The sequence below is a fragment of the Chelonoidis abingdonii genome, chromosome 14, assembly GCF_003597395.2.
Source record: "Chelonoidis abingdonii isolate Lonesome George chromosome 14, CheloAbing_2.0, whole genome shotgun sequence".
In the NCBI taxonomy this organism is placed as follows: domain Eukaryota; kingdom Metazoa; phylum Chordata; order Testudines; family Testudinidae; genus Chelonoidis; species Chelonoidis abingdonii.
The window spans coordinates 1,557,149-1,583,863 of NC_133782.1; the positions used below are offsets into that span (position 1 = coordinate 1,557,149).

The following is a 26,715-nucleotide window of genomic DNA, read 5'->3' on the forward strand; positions in this document are numbered from 1 at the left end:
CGTCTCGGAGTTTTGAAATAGGGCTCAGTTAGGCATACAGCGCATGCGTCCTCGGCTGGCGCCGGGTGAAGGTTAGAAAAGTCTCGGCTGGAGTCACTGCGCATGCTCCTCTTTCCCGCGCCCGCGCTTGCCTCCGGCCCAGTGTGATGTGTGAGCTATAACTGGACACGCGGGTGGTCTCTCTTCCCGCCTGGCGACCCGTAGCATGTGGCCCTTTGACCCGCCGAGGCGGGGTGAGAGGTCGGGTGGCCATCTTGTGGCAGCGGTGGCGGTTTGTTGTTGGTGAGGCCCCGCCGCGCCCCCTCCCCCGGGCTGAGCAGGCCCCGGGGCCGGGCCGGGCGGCGCCATGTCCTCCTTCTCGGAGTCGGCCCTGGAGAAGAAGCTCTCGGAGCTGAGCAACTCCCAGCAGAGCGTCCAGACCCTGTCGCTGTGGCTCATCCACCACCGCAAGCACGCAGGGCCCATCGTCTCCGTGTGGCACCGGGAGCTGCGCAAAGGTACCGGGTCCGGGTCCGGGGCGGGAGGCTGCGGGATCCCCACGGGACACCGCGCCGGAGCCCCAGACACTGGGCCAGGCCAGCCTGGGTCGGTACCTAGCGTCCTGCACCCCCGGGCTCTGGCCTGCTCCGGAGCCGCTCGGCTCCTCCCGCCCCATCGCGCTCGCAGGTGCCGGGGCTGGAGTGTCCCCTCCTTGGCGGGCCGCCCCTTGGCTGGGCGCTCGTGTCTCAGTCCTCCTGGCTCCCTCTTTCCAGTGCGCTTCCCGCCTGAAAAGGGCTTTGAGAACCCCCTTTACTAAGTTGGGGCAAGCCCCTACTTTGGATGTCGCTTTAATGGAGACTCAGAGGCGTGTGCGGCTGTAAGGGACCTCAAGAAATCTTATACTCCACCCCCTGCACGTGCTGAGGTGGGATGAAATATACCTAGATTTTAAAAGTTTCTATATATGTCGTTGATGTGAACACTTTAAACCAGCTTAACTGCATCCATACTAGAAGGCTGCACTGACTTAGTTAGCTTTGTGCAAAAACTTTATGTGGACAAGCCCTGCGAGTCAGCTGTGCTACAGTAAAACCTGCCAAGAGCGACCATTCATGGGAGTTAGCAGAAGTGGTCACCTGTAAGAGGTGCTCTCTCGTGACCTCGGCAAGTAGTTGCTTGTGACAGATGGTCTCTCTTCAGAGGTTGTCTCTAAGGCAGGATTTACTGTTTTTCCATTTTGAGCATCAGGCTCAGTTACACCTGTGTAGTCCTGTTGTCTTAAAATGATACCTGTGGAACCCCACTGCCTTCAGTGTATTGCGTTGGGTAGGAATAATTTTTTTTAGGTTTTAGAGAGCCTGTGACTGTTAGTTTGTTTGTGCTCTTAGATCCTTTTATTCACTCTCTTAAATATCTCACTGGTAGTTGCAAAAGGCGTTTCAATTAAATTTGAATGGCATGCCAAATGGAAAAGGAATTACTGATAAATGATGGGGGGGGGGGGGGAATTGATTTGTTTAATAATTATAAAATATGTTCCTGGGGTGCTATATTAGTGTGTGTGTGTCTGTATCTATCTATCTACACACAGATTCATACTATTAATACAGGTTCCTTGATGTATAGAGCCCAGAAATGTTGTTAAGAAATAACTGGCTTATTTGCTGGAAGCAAAATTGATGTAGATGGCTCTCTTAATCTGTTGAAGTCCTCAGCATTTTGCAGGATCAGATACCCAGATCATAATACTTATTTCTATGATTTTAAGGAAAATGTATTCATAACATTGTCAGAGTAGTCTATCAGCTGTTTTGTTTTGAACTCATGGTATTTTTACAATATACCTATTCTTTGGGGACAGCTATATGGTAGAAGTGTGTGGTGGCCTTACATGGACATTTTTGGGGGCTTTCTTTTCCTGGGAATTCATCCAGTGTCTACCTTTCTAATGTTTACACTGCATTTTGCAATGAGCCTCCCTGTCTGGATCTGCAGACTTGGGCTGGTGGGGCTTGTGCAAATGCTCCAAAAATTGCTGTATAGACAGCACTTTGAAGTTGCATCTGAGTCTGATGCCTAGGGGGTAGAACAAAGTGCTTTCTATATAGCAATTTTTGGAGCGCTAGCGCAAACCCTGCTAGCCAGTTTCAGTCCAATCTGGGAGGTTTGCTTTTGCCTACTCCAAAAGGCTGTGTAGACAAATCCCATATGCTTATAGTTTCCTCAAAGAGAATCAGAGTGAAGTTTAACAAGACTCAGTTTCACTCTTGCAGTTTACAACCGTGTCAAGACCAAAATAGTCAAGACCAAAATAGTCAAGACCAAAGCAGACTGTGAAGAACTTCAAAAAAATCTCACAAAACTAAATGATTGGGCAACAAAATGGCAAATGAAATTTTATATGGATAAATGTAAAGTAATGCACACTGGAAAAAATAACCTCATCTATACATACAATAAGATGGGGGCTAATTTAGCTACAGCGAATCAGGAGAAAGATCTTAGAGTCATTATGGATAGTTCTCTGATGATGACGTCCATGCAGTGTGCAGCGGCAGTCAAAAAAGCAAACGGGATGTTAGGAATCATTAAATAGGGGGATAGAGAATAAGACTGAGAATATATTATTGCCCTTATATAAGGTACGCCCACATCTTGAATACGGTGTAGAAATGTGGTCTCCTCATCTCAAAGATATACTGGCATTAGAAAAAGTTCAGAAAAGGGCATCTAAAATGATTAGGTGTTTGGAATGGGTCCCATATGAGGTGAGTTTAAAGAGGTTAGGACTTTTCATCTTGGAAAAGAGGAGACTAAGGGGGGGATATGATAGAGGTATATTAAAATCATGAGTGGTGTGGAGAAAGTGAATAAGGAAAAGTTATTTACTTGTTCCCATAATCTAAGAACTGGGGGCCACCAAATGAAATTAATGGGCAGCAGGTTTAAAACAAATAAAAGGAAGTTCTTCTTCACACAGCACACAGTCAACCTGTGGAACTCCTTGCCTGAGGAGGTTGTGAAGGCTAGGACTATAACAGGGTTTAAAAGAGAACTAGATAACCTCCATGAATTTAAGTCCATTAATGGCTGTTAGCCAGAATGGGTAAGCAATGGTGTCCCTAGCCTCTGTTTGTCAGAGAGTGGAGCCTGATGGCAGGAGAGAGATCCCTTGGTCATTACCTATTAGGTTCACTTCCTCTGGGGCACCTGGCATTGGCCACTGTTGGTAGACAGGATACTGGGCTGGATGAACCTTTGGGCTGATCCAGTATGGCTGTTCTTATGAATAGATGTGAAACTGACCAGAGTTTTGTTAATTTCATTTTTGTTCCTTGTTGCAGATAGGGTAGGGGTTTTTTTGCCAATTGAGGTAGATAGGGTTGCATGGAGTCACATTTGGAAGTTTTTAAACATGAAAGCTTAGAATCTGCAGAAATCGATAATCTAGCTGCATGCCCTTTACTTGGCAAGATTTTGTTAGTCCTGCACTTATATAAGGTATTAGGTGTCACCATATATGGTAATAGAAAAGACTATGTATTTGAAAGAGCTGAGTTAAGCTTGCTGTGGGAACCATAGCTGAATTTCCTGACTCTTGTGTATGTAAATTCTCAATTGTCATGTTGAATATATGCAAAGCTATATTATACTAGAGAGTTTGTCTCCTGTAGATTCTGCTCTTCAGAATATGAGGTCTGTTGGCATTGACTAATTGTGATGAATGGAAATAGCTAACTTTTGTGGGACTGAGAAGAAACACATTGCTAATAGCTATTTCCATGTAGCATGGATTAGAAAAATTGATTTTGATAAATAAAAGGTCCTGGGTTCAAGCTCTTCCATCCAGGGATGTTCAGTAATTAAACAGCTTAAGTATAAGGCTAAAATAATACTGTTTCAATATATTTGATTAATGAAAAATAAGTCTATTGTCACACTAATTTGGCATTAAGTTGCAACAGTTCTTCTTTTCATTTTAACCTGCACTTGTGGTAAAGTTTAATGTTATGCAGCACTATGAGTTCATCAGATGAAAGATGCACAGTAAGATTAAGATTATTTCCCTTTTTGTTTTATAAATTAATTACTAACCAAATTCTAGCTAAAACAAAGATGGGTTGATTCAAAAGCAGCTAGCTGCTTTCGCTACTTTGGTAAAATTGAAATGCAGGAAACTCAACCATATTTTAAGCTGAGAAACTGTGACCGCTTTTTGAATGTATAACAAGTAGCCCCAGAATAAAACATGAAATGAGAAATAAAGAATGCAAGTTAAGTTGTCTTCTCTTCTTTCCTAGCAAAATCAAGTAGGAAGCTTACATTTCTATATTTGGCGAATGATGTCATCCAGAACAGTAAAAGGAAGGGTCCTGAATTCACAAGGGAGTTTGAATCTGTTCTTGTGGATGCTTTTTCTCATGTTGCCAGGTAAGTTTGAACATTCATCCATTCCACTTTCCATCTCCATTTTCTTTCTCCATAGCTTTTGTGTTAAATATTCCACAAGTTTAAATTCAAGTGCTTTTCAGTTATAGGAGTATGTTTGCTCAGGAAGGTTAAATTGTCTTTACTAGAAGCTGAACTCTAACTCCTTTCCTTTAAGAAATTGTCAGTTATTCCTTGCTCCTGAGAAACAGAAGTAAAGTTGTGGGAGGCTGGTTCTGATTTTGGTTCTGTGCAATAACAATTGGTTTGTGAGGTTTTTTTTGTGTGTAACGCCTATGCTGGTTAAATACTTTACACTTATTCATAAATCTCAAAGCTCTGTACAAAGTTGGAAATTCTCTGGTCTAAAGATGGTGAAACAGAGCAGTTAAATGATTTGTTGAAAGTCGCATAATTTGTGTCTAGGAGAGAGTGTCACATAACGAGTAACTCTTTCCCTTAGTGGGAGAGTTTGAAACAGAACTTGGGTTTCCTAACTGCTAGTTATCTGGTCAGTCTACTAGATCAGTTTTTCCTATAATGAGCTTTGAAATTTGTTATTTCAAAGTGCTTTATTAATAGGAACACACACACGCCACTTTCAGTGGCTTGAGCGTTGGCCTGCTAAACCCAGGGTTGTGAGTTCAGTCCTTGAGGGGGCCATTTAGAGATCTGGGGCAAAATTCTGTCTGGGGATTGGTCCTGCTTTGAGCACAGGGTTGGACTAGATGATCTCCTGAGGTCTCTTCCAACCCTGATAGTCTATGATTCTGCTTTTGTTTTCTGCTGCTGTGCTGCAAATTAGCTGCTATATTTTTTTTTCCAAAAGCTGTACAGTTTAAAAATTATCTTAGATTTTAGTTTAAATATGATTTCTTCATCTCAGTTACCTACCTAAAAAGTTATATATAGGTCTGAAACAGGTTACTGGCTAGAATATTCCCTATAGAAAACTTAATTTAAACTTCCTTCTTCTGTACCATGTCATCAGTGGGCTTTAGGGTACATTCTTTTATGTCTTTTGTGCAGACATCATTTTAATATGCTTCTAGGTGAGATCTGATTGTAGAGTTAAATCATGTCTCAGAATCTATATATCTGGTAGTTCCAAATTGTGTGAGCTTTACTGGCTCATAGCAACTGTTATCAAATGATAGGTCACTTCACTGGGCAGAGGAGGAGACAGTAGGTGTGAAGGGGAACAGCTGCATATTCTTCCTGTCATAGGATGGTCTATAGCTAGTTAGGGATTGTTATAGTATTTAGAGATGAGCTTAGTCGCTGAACCAAACAGTTATAGTGTACAGGGGAATTAAAGAGCATCTAATGACAGTGTGTTCTAGATAACTACATAACTCTTGGCACTGTTTTTTATTGCTTAGAAGTCTTGCTAATTTGGTTGATGTTTAATAAGTAAATTTTCACTTGAATGCCTAATGACCCAAACAATTTCCTTTTTAATTAGAATGTCATTGACTGAAACAATTATTAGATGTGAACATTTTAAACTATAAACCTGGTAAATTTGTAGGATTTTCATAGTTCTTTCTACAACAGCAGAAGGATACTATCTTTTCCCTCCCTGCAAAAGTTCTTCTGCAATGTGGGCGCGGCAGGAAAGACTGCGGGTGCTGCTACACATTGGGTTCCAGCTTAAGGGGAAAATGTTACCTAAGTATTTGCAGTGTAGTCCAGACTGTACAAGAAAGCCTGTCCTCAAGCTTGCATCTTCCTCTGATGGGTACAGCTCCTAATTTGTATGATGGCATTTTAAAAAAATACTCATTGTTTAACCAAAGTTTTAACTATTTTTTTTAAATACTTGAACAGAGAGGCAGATGAAGGCTGCAAAAAGCCCTTGGAGCGATTGCTTAATATCTGGCAAGAAAGGAGCGTGTATGGCAGCGAGTTTATACAACAGCTGAAACTTTCTATGGAGGACACCAGTAGCCCTCCACCAAAAGGTAAAAGCATAGCTTAAAAAAAAAAAAAAAAAAAAAAAAGCAGGAACAAATACCATATTGAAAAGTTAATCTGTCACTAACTGACATTAGAACTCTGGTGGTAAACAGACCAGTTCCTGGCATCATGCACCTCTAAGGTTAGGAGAATTGCTGTTGAATTGACACTGGAGTCACCAAGGGTAAGTTTACACTGCATTTTAAAACACCTGGGTCTAAAGACTTGGCTGACACTATAGTGCTAAAACAGCTGTGTAGATGTCTGAGCTTGGCCTCTGAATCCCACCCCTTTCCATAGGCTTTCGAGCCAGAGTCTGTAGATCCATGCTCTGAGATTTGCTGCTCTGAGTTTCTGCTTGCCATTTAAGCATACCTCTAGACTAATTGTCTCAGAGAGATTTTGCATTTGTAGAGACAACAGATCTGGTTGTTAGCCTGAGACCTCATGGGCCTGCGCCAGGTCGTTTGACTCTACACATGCAAGTGGATACACTCTGAATCTATCTTTATGGACATGAGTGTGGATTTTGGGGATAAAAGGGACAATCCCGATGGTGACCATGGTCACCACCTCCAGGGTGAGATTAGGACCCTTATGCTCACCTGTAGAAATAGGCAACTGCAGTGATGGTCCAACCAAGGAGACAGTGTAACTTGTTGGTTTCCAGAGCACTCTGACAGTTAAAATTGTCCTGCCTCCAGACACGAGTATGGATGGTTAGGTGGGTCATTACAACAGCCTGTTCTGCACACTTTGGTCCTTGGATGCCCTTCTTCAGTCTCTATCATCCTTATCGATCACCGTGATTTAACAGTGAGTTTTTGGCAAATGGAAGTGGAAGGCTAGAAAATGACATTGCAGTTGGTTTGGCTTCTTTTTAACTCAGGTTGGTAACAACTGAAACTGGCTTTTGTGTGACAGATTTTCAGTGGCTTTCTGACATAAATTGACTTCAGTCCAATTCCTGGTGGACATCTATATCACAAAAGCCACCATTATAGCTGGTAGTCAGATCAAAGATTGAGTGGATCATAAAGTAAAAACACTGAGTTTCTTGCTTGTTTTCCTTGTGGCTTTTCAAACACAAGTCAGATTGCAGTATGTAACAAAAGCAGGTGTGATATGAGCCTTCAGAAAAAACTGACTTCAGTAGCTTCTGAATTTACAAACTACCATGGAAACAGTAGGTTGGAAATCTGTAGTACAAATATATTTAGGTTCGCAAAAAGTGGCTCCGTTAAAACAAAATTCTTGGAACTCCTGAGGATATTTGATACTGTGATAATGAATATACTTTTCTTTTTAGTTCTAAGACCGTGTGGTAACTCAAAGCAGAAAATTCTGCGTGGTTATGTCAATGTATAAACTAGCCGTCAGGAGGATTAGATGTGAAATTAGATGAAGGTTTCTAATCATCAGAGGAGTGAAGTTCTCGAACAGCCTTCCAAGGGGAGCAGTGGGGGCAAAAGACATATCTGGCTTCAAGACTGAGCTTGATAAGTTTATGGAGGGGATGGTATAATGGAATAGCCTAATTTTTGGCAATTAATTGATCTTTGACTTTTAGCGGTAAATATGCCCAGTGGTCTGTGATGGGATGTTAGATGGAGTGGGGTCTGAGTTACTACAGAGAATTCTTTCCAGGGTGTCTGGCTGATGAGTCTTGCCCACATGCTCAGGGTTTCGCTGATCACCATATTTGGGGTCGGGAAGGTATTTTCCTCCAGGGCAGATTGGCAGAAACCCTGGGGGTTTTCACCTTCCTCTGCAGCGTGGGGCCCAGGTCACTTGCTGGAGGTATTTCTGCACCTTGAAGTCTTTAAACCATGATTTGAGGACTTCAGTGGCTCAAACATAGGTTAGAGGTCTGTTGCGGGAGTGGGTGGGTGGGTGAGATTCTGTGGCCTGCGTTGTGCAGGAGGTCAGAGTAGACAATCATATTGGTCCCTTCTGACCTTAAAGTCTATGTACACTGTTGTACAAAGCCACAGTGTTTTGATAAGTATGTTTGACTAGATGTGATTTGTTGAACAGGATGGCTCGGAATAAATTCCAGAGCTTTCAGTATGCTTAGGAACCTGTGATGCTTGGCCAAATGTGGTGAAACTTTCCTACTCAGTCTTCTATGGTATCAAAGCTGAACACTTTGTATTGCAGAAATATTAATATTGATTATTCACTGCTGCTTGCTTGATGTAGCGCCTCTGCTCTTCCTCTCATGTGACTGAAATCATTGCAATTAATTTCTAATCAATTTGAAGCGTATACTGGCTATGTATCCTATGGGAGCATATTCTTATGATTCAAAATGGATTGCGTGAGTTAAGGAAAAAAACATAGAATCATCACTGAAAGTTTGAAGATAACACACATTGGGGAGTGGGAAGAGGACAAGTCCCGCATAGAGTTATCTGATCACTTTATAAGTTGGGTGCAGGAAAATACACACTTTGATATGCGGTTAAATATATGCATCTAGGAACAAAGAATGTAGACCATATTTACAGAAGGGGGGGGCTCTTATCTTGGGAAGCAGTGACTCTGAGAAAGATTTGGTGGCCATGGTGGATAATCAGCTGAACGTGAGCTCCCAGTGTGATGCTATGGCCACAAGGGCTAATGGAATCCTTGGAGGCATAAATACGAACTTCGAGTAGGAGTAGAGAGGTTATGTCACCTCTGTATTTGGCCCTGGTGCCACCAAGGCTGTAATATGGTGTCCGCAATTTATCTAGGAAAGGGCTCAGAGAAAAGCCATGAGAATGATTAAAGGATTAGAAAACCTGCCTTATGGTGTTAACTTCAGGGATCAGTCTATTTAGTTTAATAAAGGGAATGTTAAGGGTTGACTTGATCATGATCTGTAAAGTATCTACGTAGGGAACAACTATTTAATGGGCTTTTCAGTCTAGCGGAAAAAGATATAAAACAATCTAATGCTGAAAGGAGTTGACACTAGCCAAATTCAGACTGGAAAGAAGGTGTCAATTTTTAACAGTGAGGGTAATTAACCATTGGAACAGTTTACTAAGTGCTGTGGTTGATTCTTCATCAATGGCAATTTTTTAAAGCAAGTGTAGATTCTTTTTTTATATTTAAGATCTGCTTTCGGAATTATTTTGGGGAAGTTCTCTGGCTGGTGTTACACAGGAGGTCAGACTGGGTGATCACATAGGTACTTTCTGGCCTTGGAATCTATGAGGGGAGGAAGAGAATTCTTGCAATCAGATTTGTTGTTTAGCTTTCACTTCTTATGAGTTATAAGCTATTTACACACTGGAGGCCTTTCAGTTTCCTCAAGGAAATATGTGGAGTATTTCTCTCACACATACATGCAAACATATGTGGACATCTATATTTTGTTTGCATGTCTTTCAAACGTAAATGTATCCAATAAGATATTCTTGTAGCTAGTTTCTCATTAATCTCCTGTGTGTTAGTCGAATTTGAATAGCCCATTCCTTTAGCAAGAAATAAATTTTATATATCCTACCTAGTTTCAGCTAACTTATATTTTAACTACTTAAAAAGTCAGAAAAATTAGGTCTGGGCGGAGTTTAGTTGCAAAATCTTTTGTCTAACTATTAAACATACCAGCTTCATAGATTATTTCCATGTGACTCATTTGCAAGTGAACTAGGGGAGAAGTGCTTGAGCTAGTTCTGTCTCAATTACAGACTGAGCAAAAAATTTGTGGAGAAGTTTTTTGTGGGAAAATGCAGTTTCAGGTCCGTCATTGTTACTGTTACAACTCCTAGTCGTGATGGCAGTGGATAGTCATTGGGCTAAGGAAAGTGTGAGTGATTCTACAGCTTGGTAGTTAGAGCCTTGCTTAGAATGCAGGCAACCCAAATTCAACTGCTGCTCCAATGGCTATTTATAAAAGTGGAACCACTTCAAGAGGAGGGATTGAGAATGCCCGAGACACTGGGATATTCTGGTATGAGGCTCTCTCCTGCCATGTGGGAGACGCATCCTTTCTGCGCACCAGAGAGAGACAGAGGAGTTGAACCTCAGTCTCCCACATCTCGGGTGAGAACCATAATTCTATTGGGTTAGGGTTAAGGGAAGCTTCTCCTTCTCTGGCCACTTGTAAATCCTTCCCTTTCCATTGGTAAAAATACTTGAAGATTAGGGCTGTTGTGCGATTAAAAAAAATGAATAGAATACCATTTATTTAAATATTTTTGGATGTATTCTACATTTTCAAATATATTCAGTTACAACACAGAATACAAAGTATACAGTGTTCACTTTCTATTTATTTTAGTGCAAATATTTGCACTGTAAAAAACAAAAAGTATTTTATAGTTCACTTAATACAAGTACTGTAGTGCAATCTCTTTATCATGAAAGCTGAAGGATGCATGAAAGCAGCCCCAACCATTTCCTGCCACCAGTGGTAGCTAGTCAGAGCCTGTGTGTCCTCTTGCTTTTGGATAGGATTAGGATTGAGTCTTAAGTTTAATTAAAGTACATTGGCTTTTTTTTTTTTTTTTTAAATACTTTTACTTATTTCTTCTGAGTCACACGTTGGTACCAAGGAGTAGGTGTGATGGCTGAGAATAGGTCTCCGGCTTTTAAAATCTGCCTGCCTGTGAGCAAGCTATGCCTATGAAATGCCTCTCTTGTTTCCAGGCATCTCCTATCTTAAACACTCTGTAATTTTTTTGAAGTGCACTCAGAAGGCTCATGATGCCTGCTTGAAACTGTTTCTGATGGTAAAGAGAACGAGAAGAGTCTCTGACTCCAAGGATCCTCCTCAAAAGCAGTCTGCTCCTGTCTCAAAACTGGGTTCAGATAATGCTCTGGCTATAAGAGACGCTACTTGGGGTGCTAAGAGGTCTTCTGGCTCTAAAAGATGTTATGCTTCCTTGAGACACTTTGAGCCTTTTCATCCGTCTTCTTCAGCTCAGTCAGTGTCTACTACTTCCCAAGGTAGGAAGGGCCAAAAAAATCTCTTGGTGGGCATTGGCACCAATAGCTGTCCCTGGTCCCATCCAAGAGGAAGGCTCAAATTCATCATTCCTCTGGCTTACCCAAGCATGCTCCTTTGAAGTTGCATGTGTACTTCGTGTTTTCAAAGACTAGGGAATGCCGTTTTTCAACTGCTATACCATATCCTCCGTCTTCAGTGATTGACAGTGCTTTCTTGCTACTGTTGGCATTGATACTGTGTGTGCCACAGATTCATCACTACCACATCCTGATAAGAAAACGTCATTTACTGAGACTCTTGCTTTGGTATGGTCAGTCACAATATTGTTGACATCAGTATTGCCCAGGCTGCCTTTAAGTCTCCTAAAACTGGAGTACTCCTTTGCTAGATGTCTCTCCTTTAGCTGTGGTGCCCAAGTCCCTGCTGATCCTCGAAACCAGAGTATTGATAGTGAAAATCTCTGATATCATTGCTTACTTCTCATAGTGTGATGTCTGAATCTGTTCCTGTTTCTACTCCTGAGGGGAGTGTGTCGTCTTTAGCAGAATTATACTCCTCTGCATTGTAATCTTCATATAGCAGCAGAAACCCTTCTGCTAGCACAGTGGTTCTCAAACTTTTGTACTGGTGACCCCTTTCACATAGCAAGGCTCTGAGTGTGGATCCCACCCCCCATATAAATTAAAAACATTTTAAAATATATTTAACACCATTATAAATGATGGAGGCAAAACAGGGTTTGGGATGGAGGCTGACAGTTTGCAATCTCTCCTCCCCGTCATGTAATAACCTCGTGACACCCTGAGGGCTCCTGGCCCCCAGTTTGAGAACTGCTGTAGTAGTAGATCTCCTCCTTTGCCTAAAATAGTTCTTGAGAGAAGCCTTGAAAGGAATCTCTTTTGTCATGGATCTCCCCTTTAGAGAGGTTTCAGGTTCTGTACTACACATTTCTAGGGCACAATACAGGGTGAAGTTTTGGCCCTGTTGATCTGTATGAAACCCTCAGGTTTACCCCTTTTTTATTCAGCTGCACTGAGATTTAGAGTAAGGTCGTTTGCTCCTAATGATTCATCCTAAGAAGGCTCCATTATCTCATCAAGAGTTCTTTCAAAGTTATGAACAAGAACCCCATAATGAGGACGAATACCTTATTGAGTATGAAGAGCTATCCGTTTCCCCAGCCATATTGTCATTATCACCTGATAAAGCTGTGACTCCATCTACCATGTCCACAATAGACTATTTCAAGGCACTCAAAGACCTCCTTAAAAGAATGGTGGACATGAGATTTTCCTAGAAGTCATCCTGAAGAGGTCTTGTGAATTATTTGATATTTTGCACCCAGTATTCCAGGTTTGCTTGGTCATGTCTATTAACCAAGGATCTGTGGCGTATCCTGGCATCTGTCTTTGATACGTCTAAGAGGGCAGGTCTCAGGCACAAAGATTCCCTCTAAAACATTTGACTATTTTATTTTAACCTCATCCTTAATTTTTTTCAGTTGTGGCAACAACTCATGACAAATCTAAGCTGTCTTGTACCCCATAATCTGTGTACACAGATGAGCCCCAACAGATGCATCTTCTTAGGGAAATAAGGTTTATTCCTCTGCTGTCTTGCAGATCTGTACAGCCAACTATCAGGCTTTGTTGGTGCAGTTCAATTTTCTGCAGTGGGAGAAAGTGTTACAGCTAAGAGACACACTTCCTCAAGACACCAGAGATAAATTGAAGGCTGTGACTGTGGAGGGCCAACTGGTGGGAAAGATAACTTTGCCAGGTTTCTGGATGCTTCTGAGATTGCAGTGCCCTCTGACCTCTCAACAATCAATAAGCACTGAACATCGTGTTCTTAGACATACTGAAGGAGGTTCAGACCGCAATTGAAGACCTTCCTTTCAAAATGACAAGGTACTTCACTCTTCAAAGGACTCTAGTATGATGCTTCAGTGTCTGGTACTATACACACCCTAGTAAAAGAGGAAGCAAAGCAGATATAAGCCCTTGTATACCTTGTATCTGCCTGATCCTTAGCAGCAAAGTGCTTCTCATCTTTCTAAGGAAACGCGTCACTTGAAAGGAGTCCCCTCCACCTTCTGCTGCTGATTTTTATTTTTTTTTCTAAGAGAAAATTGAAAATACAACATCGCCTTTTCCTTCCTTCCTTCCTTCCTACAACTCCCTCCTCCTCCTCTCCTGGTCAGAGATGCAGAAATTTCTGATTTGCTATCTTTTTCTAACCCGTCCACTTGCCCCAGTGACTCCATCCCCTGATCTGCCTCATGCCCACTTTCATCTCCTTCCTTACTCTTCTCTTTAACCTCTCACTCTCCTTTGACACCTTCTCTTCACAATATAAACATGCGTTACTCTCCTATCATAAATCCCACTCTTCACCCCACTTGCCTTTTCAACTTGTGGCCCATCACTCGTTTCCCTTTCATCTCTAAGATCATTGAACTTACTGTTTACAGTAGGTGTCTGGAGTTCTTCTCCAGTTCCATTCTAGATCCTCCCCAATCTGGCATCTGGTCCTTGCACTTGCCTGATGCTGCTCTCGCCACAGTATTTCGTGGTCTCCTTTTAGCCAGATCTCAGAATTAGTGTTACTCCTTCATCCTCCTTGACACTTTTAACACAGCTGATGATGCTCTTCTTTGAAATATCCTCCTCCCTTTGCTTTTGAGACTCTCTTTCTCTTGGCGCTTCTCCTACCTCTCTAAGGCTCTTTCAGAGTCTATTTCTCAGAATCTTCCTCAGATTTCTGTGGGAGTTCTACAGGGCTCCATCCTTGGAACCCCTTCCCTTCTCCTTCGACACCATCACTCAGGCCTGTAACCTGGGCATCAGCTTTGGCTCAGATCTTTCTAGGTCCTCTCATCCAGGCTATGTCTAAGTCTTGAAGATTCATTCTACAGAACACTTCTAAGATAATGCCTCTCCTGTCCGTCCACACAGTTTAAACTCTCATTCTGGCACTCAGCATCTCTCTGGCCTTGGCATAGGCATTCTTACTACATTCATCTCCATTCAGATGCTGCCATGAAGATCATTTTCCTAGCCAGTCACTTTAACTATGTCGGCTCTTTGCTGGCTCTCTCTTCTTTATGGTATTAAACACAAACTACTTGTGTCCATTTTCATGGCCTATCCCCACTGTACCTATCATCTCTCATTCAGTATAGAAAGGTTGACTTCTGCCTCTGATCAGCTCATGCTGTCAGCCTCCATTGCCCACTTCTCAAATTTTCAAACAAGTATCTTCACGTTTTCTCCCATGCTGTCCTTTAAGCTTGAAAGGCCCCTTCCCCCTCACCTCTGGTAAACTAACTATAGTTCGAAAGCATGTCTCTTTCCAATGGAAGTTAGTCCAATAAAAAATATTACCTCCACTCACCTAGTCCCCCTGCAAAACTAATTCATTTTCCTCTTTAAAAACCGCTCCTTATCTCTTTTCCATGATGCCTACAAAAAAACAGAACAGGGCCGCTGGTGTGCGGATACTACTGCCTGTTATGTTGACCAACATTTCTCAAGTTGTTTCCCTGTACCCCCTATCGGTCTGTCTGTATCCATTTGTTGTCTATCTTGTGCATAGATTGTAAGCTCTTTAGGTCTTTTTTTCCACTATTGTTCAGCAGCTGGCACTATGGGGTTCTGGTCCATAACTAGGGATCCTAGAAAGTACAGAAATACAAAGAATAGATTGTGTACTCTTCATTGGGAAGAGGTTACAGGTTTGATACTTCGGTCAAAAATCCTGGACAAATTTTAGAGGCTCTTTACCCCCTCTCTTCCCTTTGTATATCACCTTTTTTTGTGGGAGGGGAAGGGGGGATGCATTGGCTGAAATTGCTACCCACTAATAGATATTAGGAGTTCTCTAGAAAGCATGTTCAGTCCAATTTTAGTCTCTGCCAACTCCTTATCCCCTTCCCCATCCCTTTTCAAGGACTTTTCTCACAATATCCTGCTGAGTTTGGAGACACTCTTCTTTAGCTGGGGGCTGTAGAGAAGGTGCTTCCAGAGTTCTACAGCAGGGAGTTCTATTCCCACTACTTCCTCACCCCCAAAGAAAAGAGAAGGATGGATGGTGTCCAGTTTTAGATCACAGGTGTCTCAGCGAATTCATCTCACATCAAATTTCAGATGATCACCCTTTCTTAAGTTTGTTTGTCTGTTAGCCCATGTATTGGTTTGCATCTCTACTAGCAGGATACCCACTTCTGTGCGTAAATCTATCCTGCTCACCAAAAATATGTTTCATGGTCAGTGGACTCCACTACCAGTCCAGAGTCCTACTGTTCAGCCCTTCAGCAGCTCTAAGGGTGTTTACCAAATGCCTGGCTGTGGGAGCAGTGCAGCTGGGGGGAGAAGTCCTCCATATACATTTCTATCTTGACAATTGGCTGATTTGAGTCCCCTCATTGCAGCAGATCAGCAAGGATGTTCTCACAGTTCTACAGTTGTTTTCCAGACTGGGCCTCAGGGTCAGTTGAGACACACATCTTCTCTCACCCCTGCTCATCCATAGAATTTATAGGGGCTGTGCTCCACTTCCACTTTGCAGGAGCGTACCTTCAAATATTTTTCCATAAAGAATTGTCTAGATCATACATTCAGTCTCATCCAGGAATCACACTGACAGTCTGGGTTATATGGTAGTTTATACTTATGTGACTATCATGGTTGTCTCTGGTCTCCTTTGGGGTTGGTTAAGGATGTTTATCCACCAGCCAAAGTTCCTCTGTAATACTGTCATATCTGCTTTGGTGGACAGACCCTCAAAACGTCCATCTGGGTACTCTGTTTCATTCACTATCTCCTTCAAAGACTCTGGAAAAATGCATCCAATCAAGGCTGGAGTGCACGTTTGGACACTCTCTCTCCAGATACAGGGCACGTGGTCCTGTACAGAGTCTCAATTATATATAAATTTATTAGAGCTCATGGCTTTCAGCTGGCTTGCAAGGTGTTCCTGCTTCTCCTTCAAGATACTGCTGCTCAAATCCAGATGGATTATATCCTCGCTATGAACTATATAAACAGACAAAGGAGAAAGTGAGATTATCCCCCTTATGTCAAGAAGCAACACATCTGTGGGATTGGTGCATTCTGTGTCAGATTAACCCAGTAGCCCGGTGGAAGACCAGCTAAGCAGAAGAGTTCCTTCACTCATAAATGGGAGTTAAGACTCTGTTCTACACAAAATATTTCTAAGGTGGGGGAGTTGCTCAATAGACCTGTTTGCTGCCAAGATGAACACGAAATGTCCAATGTTCTTCTGCCATAGACGCTGGTCTTATGTCTCATTAGATGTATTTCTGGTTCAGTGGGAAAATAACTTGCTTATGTCTTCTTCCCATTCTGCTAATTCTCAGTCCTCCAGAAGGACATGTCAGTTCTAGTATTCTGACCTGATACATCTATCAATCAAGCCACCTCTTCAACTTCCTAAAACTCCTCCAAGTTGTTTATCAGAACCAAGGCCTGATGCTGCACCCATGCATTTGACAGACTACCTGGCCAAATTTCTGTGGGCAGAAGCTGCTTTGCAGCTGTATGGGAGGTTTTGATCCATAGCAGAAGGGCTTCTATTAAAAGGACATGCCAAGTTAAGTGGAAACATGTCTCACTGCAGTCCCATTCAGAGACCTCTTCAGCCTTGGAATCTTCTATTCCATCTATCTTGGACTAATTGTGTTTTTGGAACACATAATTGATTAGTTCTAATAGAGTTCATCTGGCTAATATAGCCCTTGATCTGTTGAGGGTTATTCCCTCCCTCCCTCCCTCCCCCCCTTGGTATCTGGATTGGTGGGTTTTTTTTTTGTTTCTTTGTTTTTTTTTAAAGAGGGGCCAATTCATACATTTCCATCAGTGAGGCATAGTTACCTGTCTGGAACTTGAATGTGGTGCTCCTGTCTTTGATGTACCTGCCCTTTGAACCCAGGTTGTAATATTTACTATAGCCCCTCTCAGTTAAAATGGCATCAATTTTGGCTCAGCGGGTGAGTGAAATTTCAGACTTTGATATCAAGTCCTCCATTAGTTCCTTTTCATAAAGACAGTTAGACTTAGGCCATATCCAACATTTCTGGAAAGTGGTTTTGGATTTTCAAATAAACTAATTTACACATTTTCCCTAAACCACATGATTCTTCTGTTGAGGCTAAACTCCACAAACTAGACATTCTTAGGGCTGTTCTCTTTATCTTTCCAGTACAAAGCCATTTCATAAAGCATCCAGGCTCTTTGTGCTTTTGTGATAAGTCTCAAGGGCAGGCTGTTTCTCTTAAAGATCTCTAAATGGGTTACAGACTGCAGTAAGATTTCCTACTCCATTAAATAAACTACTCCTTCCTTCTTGAGTTAGGGCACACTCTGCTAGGCTCAGTCAGCATCAATAGCTAGTTTTAGGTGACCCGCCTATTGGAGACTTGTAGGACAACTATGTGGAGTTTGGTACCTATGTTTATCTATTACTGCTCCATTGTGACAGCCTCTAACTCAGATTTGCAGTTTGGAAGGGCTGTCCTGCTGTCATTATTTAGATACCCCTCAAGGTGGCCAGTAGAAGTGCTAACTGCTAGTCACTGATCTACAGTGGGATCTGCGTAGACAAATGCTCGAAGAAAGAGGTTACTTAACCTTCAGTAACTGGAATTCTCTGAGATGCCTTTGTCCACACAGATCCTGTGACCTGCTTCGCTTGCTTGGATATTTTGTATTAGTGACAAAATTAAGTGGTTGGGATGCTTTGTCCTTATAGGGGGCATAAGAGCATACAGGTGAATGCACAGCCCCAAGGGACACTGCTGTCCAGAATATTCCCTGCTTGTGTGTTCATCTGCTTTTGTTCACAGATCTCACTTCAATCTCCAAGAACTCTGGTTACTGTAAGTGATGGTTCTTTTGCCTTATGCTGCTGATCATTCTGAAAGTAATACATAAATTAGCCTTCTGTAAAGGAAATTAAATTGTAGATTGACCCTGTGTAGAGATCATGAAAGCATCTGGTACAACTTTTAGAAAATGTAGATAGTTAAGATTCTGTTGAAAAATGCACATATGGCATCAGGCTTGAATGGCTTGTATTGAGACTGTGTGTGTCTACAGTTACAGAGGAGAAAAAGTCCTTGAAGCGGACATTTCAGCAGATACAAGAGGAAGAAGATGAGGATTACCCTGGGAGCTACTCGCCCCAGGACCCTAGCACTGGGCCATTACTGGTATGTTTGGAGGGCTGAGGATCTGAGATATTGTAAAAGGCGACCTCTTATAAAGATACAGCCACAAGGTGGAGCCATTAACAAGTAAAATGTAATTAATGGAAAAATACAATTTACGTTTGGAAGCCAACATGTAAGAACAGTTTTATTAAACCACTGGGTTGTCTGTTTTGTGATGGGCAAGAGGAAGGGATCATAGATGCATTCTGGTGTGAATGCTGTTCCAAAAGTTATCCTTAACAATAAAAACCTTGGTGGTCTGATTTAATCTAGGCTGAACCAAGGCCCCTGCATTACTGCCAGTGTCTTCTGTTTTCTCTTCAAAACAAAACCAAAACAAAAGGTATATAAACATCTTTATATATCGACTTATGAACTCTCAAATCCAGTGTACGAACATTGACTCAGGAAATTTGATTTGGGTTTCAAGTAGAATACAGCCTGACAAACAAACCAACAGCAAGTTTTGTATACCCTGTAGCCACAAAAGATCAGCATTAAATGGATATTTTGGAGTTGGAAACTAAAATCTGTTGAAGATTTGAACCTTAGTTTGGGACTGGCAGGAGTGTAATGTTAATGACCTGGAGATAACAGAAATGAAATAGACAGTATAATCAAAACTCTCCTCCTTAAGGCTACAATTGGCCTTATGTTAAATCTGTGGCTATTTGAAGGAAGGTAAAGAGTTAAACAGTCTGTCAGATGTGTGGTGTAAATACTATAAGATTACATGAGCCGAGGAAATGAGAGCTTTTACTGCAGCTAGATTACAGCTTTTGGCTTGTTTTTAACACGCGTTTAATTTGTCACTTATTGGAAATCATTATGTAGCTTACAAGGAAGTATGTATGTCAAGCAGACAGTGAACATCCTTTGGTTCTTCAAGCCAGCATAAACATTGAAAAGGTGTGTGTTCTTAAGAAATTTGTGTATTTTTGTAATGAAAGTTTTAAACGTGTACCTAAAAAAATTAATGATTGAAACTGGAGGATAAAAATCAGCACTACAAAATTAGCCTAGCTAATGCCAGCAAAATCATGAAATCCTTGAATGCTTTTTAAAACAAAATAAAGCTGAATGTTTGTAGTTTTCCTGCTTAATGTGTCTCTCTCCCCTTCTCCCTTTCTTTGGGCGCCTATTCTCCCGTCACCCAGATTCTCCTTTTGACTAGGTTAGTAAAAGCAATGTGGGTGCGTTCAGTTGCACTGGTGGATCTTTCTCAGTGGCCATTTCATTTGCTGATTGTTAACATCAGAATGGCCATTCTGGGTCAGACCAAAGGTTGATCTAGCCCAGTAGCCTGTCTGCTGACCACAGCCAATGCCAGTGTCCCAGAGGGAATGAAGAGGTAATCACTAAGAGATCCATCCCCTGTTGCCCATTCCTAGCTTCTGGCAAACAGAGGCTAGGAACATGATCCTTGCCATCCTGGCTAATAGCCATTGATGGACCTATCCCCAGGAACTTATCTAATTCTCTTTTGAACCTTGTTATCATCTTGGCCTTCACAACATCCTCTGGCAAAGAGTTCTACAAGTTGACTGTGTTGTGTAAAGAAATACTTCTTTTTGTTTTGTTTTGTTTTTTTTTTAAACCTGCTGTCTATTAATTTAATTTGGTGACCCCTAGCTCTTGTGTTAGAAGGAGGAGTAAATAGCACTTCCTTATTTACACACCAGTCATGATTTTATAGATCTCTAGCATATCCCCCAAGTCCTCTCTTTTTCCAAGCTGAAAGGTCCCAGGCTTATTAATCTCTCTTCATACAGAAGCTATTCCATATCCCTAATAATTTTTTGTTGCCCTTTCCTGAAACTTTTCCAAGTCCAATATCTCTTTTTTGAGATGGGGCGATTGCATCTGAACACAGCGTTCAAGATGTGGGTGTACCATGGATTTATATAGAGGCAATATATTTTCTGTCCTATTATCTATCCCTTTCTTAATGATTTGTCAACATTCTGTTCGCTTTTTTGACTGCCACTGCACATTGAGTGGATGTTTTCAGAGCACTATCCACAGTGACTCCAAGATCTTTCTTTTGAGTGATAACAGCTAATTTAGACCCCATCATTTTATGTGTATAGTTGGGATTATGTTTTCCAATGTGCATTACTTTGCCTTTATCAACATTAACTTTAATCTGCCATTTTGTTGCCCAGTCTCGCACTTTTATTGCAAAGAACTAAAAAAGACTGGCAGGATGGGATTAATGGAGTACAATATCAATCAATTATATTGCAATTATATTCCCAAAAAATCAGTTGAACTAGTGAAGGATTGGCAATGTCTTTAAAGTCTGCTTTAAAAAGGATGATTTTTAGCTGGGGCCAAGTGAGCATGCGGTGCTTAGAATCATAAAATATCGGGGTTGGACGGAAGCACGGGAGGTCGTCTAGTCCAACCTCCTGCTCAAAGCAGGACCAATCCCCAACTAAATCATCCCAGCCAGGGCTTTGTCAAGCCGGCCCTTGAAAAACCTCTAAGGAAGAAGATTCCGCCACCTCCCTAGGGATCCCATTCCAGTGCTTCACCACCCTCCTAGTGAAAAAGTGTTTCTTAATATCCAGCCTAAACCTCCCCCACTGCAACTTGAGACCATTGCTCCTTGTTCTGTCATCTGCTACCACTGAGAACAGTCTAGATCCATCCTCTGTGGAACCCCCTTTCACGTAGTTGAAAGCAGCTATTAAATCCCCCCTCATTCTTCTCTTCTGCAGACTAAATAATCCCAGTTCCTTCAGCTTCTCCTGGTAACTCATGTGCCCCAACCCCCTAATCATTTTTGTTGCCCTCTGCTGGACTCTGCAATTCTTCCATATCGTTCTTGTTGTGTGGGACCCAAAACTGGACACAGTACTCCAGATGAGGCCTCACCAATGCCGAATAGAGGGGAATGATCATGTTCCTCGATCTGCTGGCAATGCCCCTACTTATACAGCCCAAAATACCGTTAGCCTTCTTGGCCGCAAGGCATGCTGTTGACTTATATCCAGCTTCTCATACACTGTAACCCCTAGGTCCTTTTCTGCAGAACTGCTGCCTAGCCACTCGGTCCCAGGTATGTAGCAGCGCATGGGATTCTTCCGTCCCAAGTGCAGGACTTTGCACTTGTCCTTGTTGAACCTCATCAGGTTTCTTTTGATCCAGTCCTCTAATTTGTCTGGGTCCCTCTGTATCCTATCCCTACCTTCCAGTGTATCTGCCACTTCTCCCAGCTTAACTAGGTGTTATTCAGAAAGTCTGGTTTATTTAATCTTTTGGATTTACAAAATGTGCCCCCTCCACATTATCCCAAGGTGCATGTATGCAGTTAAATAAATTTGCATGTACACTTGCCTCTTGGTCAAGGCAAAATAAAAACAATCCTCCAAAGGCAAAATATTGAGATGAAAAGAAATAAACCAAATGCAGAAGTGAAATGTAAAGAATATTTTTATTTCTCTAATCTGTATAGTGTTTCCTTCATCTTTTCAGCCTTATTTTTAAATGTCCTCTTCTCTTAACTGGGATGAATGTCCACTGCAATGTCCCTGCTAAGATAAGTGTATTGTACTTATGCAGAAGTCCAGGTTTTTGGCTAGTTTAGAGTTTAGTGGATGCTATGTACAGGTACTTACTGCAGTACTGAGTGTAAGGAGAAAGTAGGACACTAAAAGCACTTTAAAAGGTAAGTGATCTCAGCCTGTGGTGCAATGACAATAGCTAGAGAAAATGGCTTAGCAGTAGGCCTGTTTAGAACTTGGCAGTGCTGCAGTTACCTGCTACTCCATTTGAAAACTGCCTGGTTTTTGTCTTTCCATCCTGCAGACTGAGGACTTGATCAAAGCCCTGCAGGACCTGGAAAATGCAGCATCAGGAGATGCCACAGTGCGGCAGAAAATTGCCTCACTGCCACAGGAAGTTCAAGATGTGTCACTGCTGGAGAAAATTACAGGTAAGAAGCTGGAAGATGAAAGTCAAATCCCTCTATACTCATTTTCATTCAAGTAACTATGAGTAGGATGGATGCACCTCATGCCCTTTATGCACGCCAGCTGTATAGCTCCCTAACAGTTAGCAGATAAAAATCTTCTGGCATGTGGTTGGAGGTAAGATTTATCTCTCTCCTTCCATTCCTTGGGCCAAAACCAAATAATCTTCATCCAAGAATATTAAAGGAAATGGCACATGAAATTGCAGGCCCATTAGCAAGAATTTTTAGTGAATCAGTAAACTCAGGGGTTGTACCATACGACTGGAGAATTACTAACAGATTTTATTTTTAAGAAAGGGGGAAAAAAGTGATCCGAGTAACTATAGGCCTGTTAGTTTGACATCTACAGTATGCAAGGTCATGGAAAAAAATTTGAAGAAGAAAGTAGTTAAGAAGATCGAGGTCAATGGTAACTGGGACAAAATACAACATGGTTTTACAAAAGGTAGATCGTGCTAAACCAACCTGATCCCCTTCTTTGAGAAGGTAACAGATTTTTTAGACAAAAGAAATGCAGTGGATCTAATTTACCTCGATTTTCGGTAAGGCATTTGATATGGTTCCACATGAGGAATTATTAGCTAAATTGGAAGAGATGGGGATCAATATGAAAACTGAAAGGCGGATAAGGAACTGGTAAATGGGAAGACTACAATGGGTCATACTGAAAGGTGAACTGTCAGGCTTGGAGGGAGATTACTAGTGGAGTTCCTCAGAGATCGGTTTTGGGACCGATCTATTTAATCTTTTTATTACTGACCTTGGCACAAAAAAGGGGAATGTGCTAATAAGTTTGCGGATGACACAAAGTGGGGGTATTGCTAACACAGAGAGGAACGGGATATCATACAGGAAGATCTGGATGACCTTGTAAACTGGGAGTAATAGTAATAGGATGAAATTTAATAATGAAATGCAAGGTCCTGCCTTTAGGGATTAATAATTGGGACACATCAGTTAGAAGTAACAAGAGAAGAGAAGGACACTCGGAGTATGTCTTGTTCACAGGAAGACTATGAGCCGCCATATTGATATGGCCGTTTAAAAAGCTGATGCAGTTTAGGTGCATCAGGCGAGGTATTCTCCAGTAGAGATAATGGAGTGTTAGCACCGTTATACAAGGCACTGGTGAGACCTCATTGGATACTGTGTGCAGTTGGTCTCCAGTTTAAGAAGGATGAATTCAAAACTGGAACAGGTACAGAGAGGGGCTCGGTGATCCGAGAATGGAAACCTGTCTTATGAAAGGAGACTAAAGAGCTTGGCTTGTTTAGCTTAGCAAAAGAAGGCTGAAGGGGAAGTTGATTGCTCTCTATAAATATATCAGAGGATAAATATCAGGGAGGGAGAGGAATATTTAGCTTAGTACGCATGTGGACACAAGAACGAATGGATATAAATGGACACTAGGAAGTTTAACTTGAAATAGACGAAGGTTCTAACCATTAGACGAGTGAAGTTCTGGAACAGCCTTCCAGGGGAGTAGTGGGTGCAAAAGACATATCTGTGCTTCAAGACTAAGCTTGATAAGTTTATGGAGGGGATGGTATGATGGGATAGCCTAATTTTGGCAATTAATTCATCTTTGATTATTAGCAGGTAAATATGCCCAGTAGTCTGTGATAGGATGTTAAATGGGGTGGAATCTGAGTTACTACAGATAATTTTTTCCTTGGTGTCTGGCAGCTGAGTCTTGCCCACATGCTCAGGGTTTAGCTGATCGCCATATTTGGGGTCGGGAAGGAATTTTCCTCCGGGGCAGATTGGCAGGGGCCCTGGGGGTTTTTCGCCTTCCTCTGCAGCGTGGGGTATGGGTCACTAGAGGATTCTCTGCTGGTTGAGGTGTTTAAACCACAATTTGAGGACTTCAATAACTCAGACATAGGTTAGGGGTTACAGGAGTGGGTGGGTGAGATTCTGTGGCCTGTGTTGTGCAGGAAGTCAGACTAGATGACCATAATGATGCCTTCTGACCTTAAGTCTATAAAACCAAAATGTGTTCACAAGGATTTTTATACTTGGAGAGCCTGTATTCACTGTCCTTTCCTCAACCAACTTTTGACGGCTTCATTTTGTAGTTTTGAAAAGAAACTAGAGCCAGAATTTTCAGATTCAGGTGCTGAAAGTTAAGCATTAAACACATTTATGTATATGAAGTGGCCTGATTTCTCTGTTCCCCACCCCTCAGAGCTGAGTACCTGCAATTCCCTTTGACTGCAATAGGAAGTGGGTGCTCAGATGTGCTGACCAATTATATTTGAGTGCATATAAATTTATGCATCCATGTTTGAAAAATGTTTGCTTAAGAACCTGGGAGCACATGCAAATAAGAGGCAAAATCAATTCTGTTTTTGCAAGCATTCCTAACTTTTAGTTTTAGAATTCTATGAGGACTACCACTTATTCAACTCTTCATAGTGTGTGCTCATCATGTCCAGCTGTGAGAAGGACAAGTGTGTATTTATGTGCAAGCTTGTGTTCTGTGGGTTGATAAGATCCATCATACAGTGCATATCTTGCATAAATGCTAGGGCCCCATAATGTGACAGAAGACATTCTGTTAATGTAAGCTAATGTTCTGGTATGATTAACAACTCATACAAGATCCACAAAAACAACTTCTGAGGGAGTGTTAGCACATTTGCAACAGTGGCACGGCTCTGGTGCTGCAGCTGTACCACTATGGCTCTGTAGTGTAGACTCTTCCTTCAGCAACGGAAGGGGTTTTTCCCATTAGTGTAGTTAATCCTCCTCTGCAGGAGGTGGTAGTGTAGTTGACAGGAAAAAAAAATTCTTCTCTCAACATAGCAGCATCTACACTGGGGTTTAGGTCAACCTAACTATGGCACTCACGGTATGAATTATTTCGCAGCCTGAGTGATGTAGCTAGGTTGAGCTAGTTTTTAAGTGTAGATCATACCTCACTGTTAGAACTGCAAGACTAAAAATGTGACCAGCTGGTTCTGTTTTAAAATCTTCTTCAGTTTTCAGGTTGTTAGAGTCCTAGCAATTTTTGGGTACCCCTTAAATCTCTTGATTACAACTCATTTTCTTATAAACCCTGGATAACTCTTGTGAATAAAATGTTATTGTGCGTGTGGTTGTTGGAGTAGAGCCTTTTTTCAAAGCATAAAAGGCTTTTAACTGAGTCCATGTACATTTTTTACCACCTTTGCATGTAGACAAAGAGGCAGCAGAACGTCTTTCGAAAACGGTGGATGAAGCATGTTTGTTACTAGCAGAGTATAATGGGCGGCTGGCAGCAGAGTTGGAAGACCGACGCCAGCTGGCACGCATGCTGATTGAGTATACCCAGAACCAGAAGGATGTATTGACAGAGAAAGAGAAAAAGTTAGAAGTGAGTACTGTTCAGAATAATGCTGAAACCTTATCCTCCTACCAAACACGCATACTTGCCTTCAAACTGAAACATTTTTTCTTTTTACATGAGAATGATGTAAGGTAATGTAGCAATTTATTTCTCCCTGGAGCACTTTGCTGTTGGAAGAAAACAGGCCTGAGGAATTTTTTTTTCTGTAAATAAATAACAGTGAACTGCTGAGCTCAGATGTCCAGCACAACAGTAGATGGAGCAGGAAGCTCTAGAACTTAAATTTCTTTTTCAAGAAAGATTGTTTTACCATCCAACATTTTTGATGTTCAGTCCTGGTTCATTTCAGGGTTTGCTTTTGAAAGAAAACACTTTCCCAAAAAGAAATCCAATGTTACTCCTTCCTGCAAGTGTCTAATGCTTTTTGTATATTTTGTGTATAGTTGGTTGCTGCTTGTCTGGCTTGAAGGTCCTGTTTGCTGAGATCACTTGTCAAATGCGTTTTTTAGTATTGCCAAGCCTGCTTAACCAAAAAATGATGGTGCTCTTAACTGCCTTTACGTGTAGTACTTATATGAAGAAACAGGTGATGTAGTGGTGATGTAGAAAGATGACAACTCAGACTTCATGCCGTAACCAGCTTGAACTTGGAGGGCAAGAAACTGCTGTACAAAAAAACTGTTCTGACTGGAACTCAGTAATGACCAGAAGCCCTTGAGCGAGTACATGGGGAACAGCAGACAGTCGTTTATCTGCAATATTCCTCTTTCACTGAGGAAGTGTTTTAAGCACTCTGTTGTGGGACTAGTATGGCAGTTTAATGATTCTGGTTGTATGTCACTCTGCCATCTGTTAAACTGCCCCTG

General features: G+C 41.7%; 2 protein-coding genes across 3 annotated transcripts in view; both read left to right on the plus strand.

Annotated features, from left to right (window-relative positions):
- Positions 1-26,715, plus strand: part of CDK5RAP1 (CDK5RAP1 mitochondrial tRNA methylthiotransferase) — a 289,907-nt gene that overhangs the window by 57,588 nt on the left and 205,604 nt on the right. The gene's annotated exons all lie outside the window — the stretch shown is intronic.
- Positions 33-26,715, plus strand: part of RPRD1B (regulation of nuclear pre-mRNA domain containing 1B) — a 51,392-nt gene continuing 24,709 nt past the window's right edge. Inside the window, exons 1-7 of one of the 2 annotated variants that reach the window (XM_032762421.2) lie at positions 97-497; positions 4,281-4,410; positions 6,238-6,371; positions 18,427-18,539; positions 19,374-19,448; positions 22,353-22,479; positions 25,701-25,876. In XM_032762421.2, coding sequence (XP_032618312.1) covers positions 347-497; positions 4,281-4,410; positions 6,238-6,371; positions 18,427-18,539; positions 19,374-19,448; positions 22,353-22,479; positions 25,701-25,876 — 906 coding nt within the window. In that variant the 5' untranslated portion in view covers positions 97-346. Of the gene's footprint in view, positions 498-4,280; positions 4,411-6,237; positions 6,372-18,426; positions 18,540-19,373; positions 19,449-22,352; positions 22,480-25,700; positions 25,877-26,715 lie in introns of both variants that reach the window. The other variant, XM_032762422.2, reaches the window with a different exon arrangement.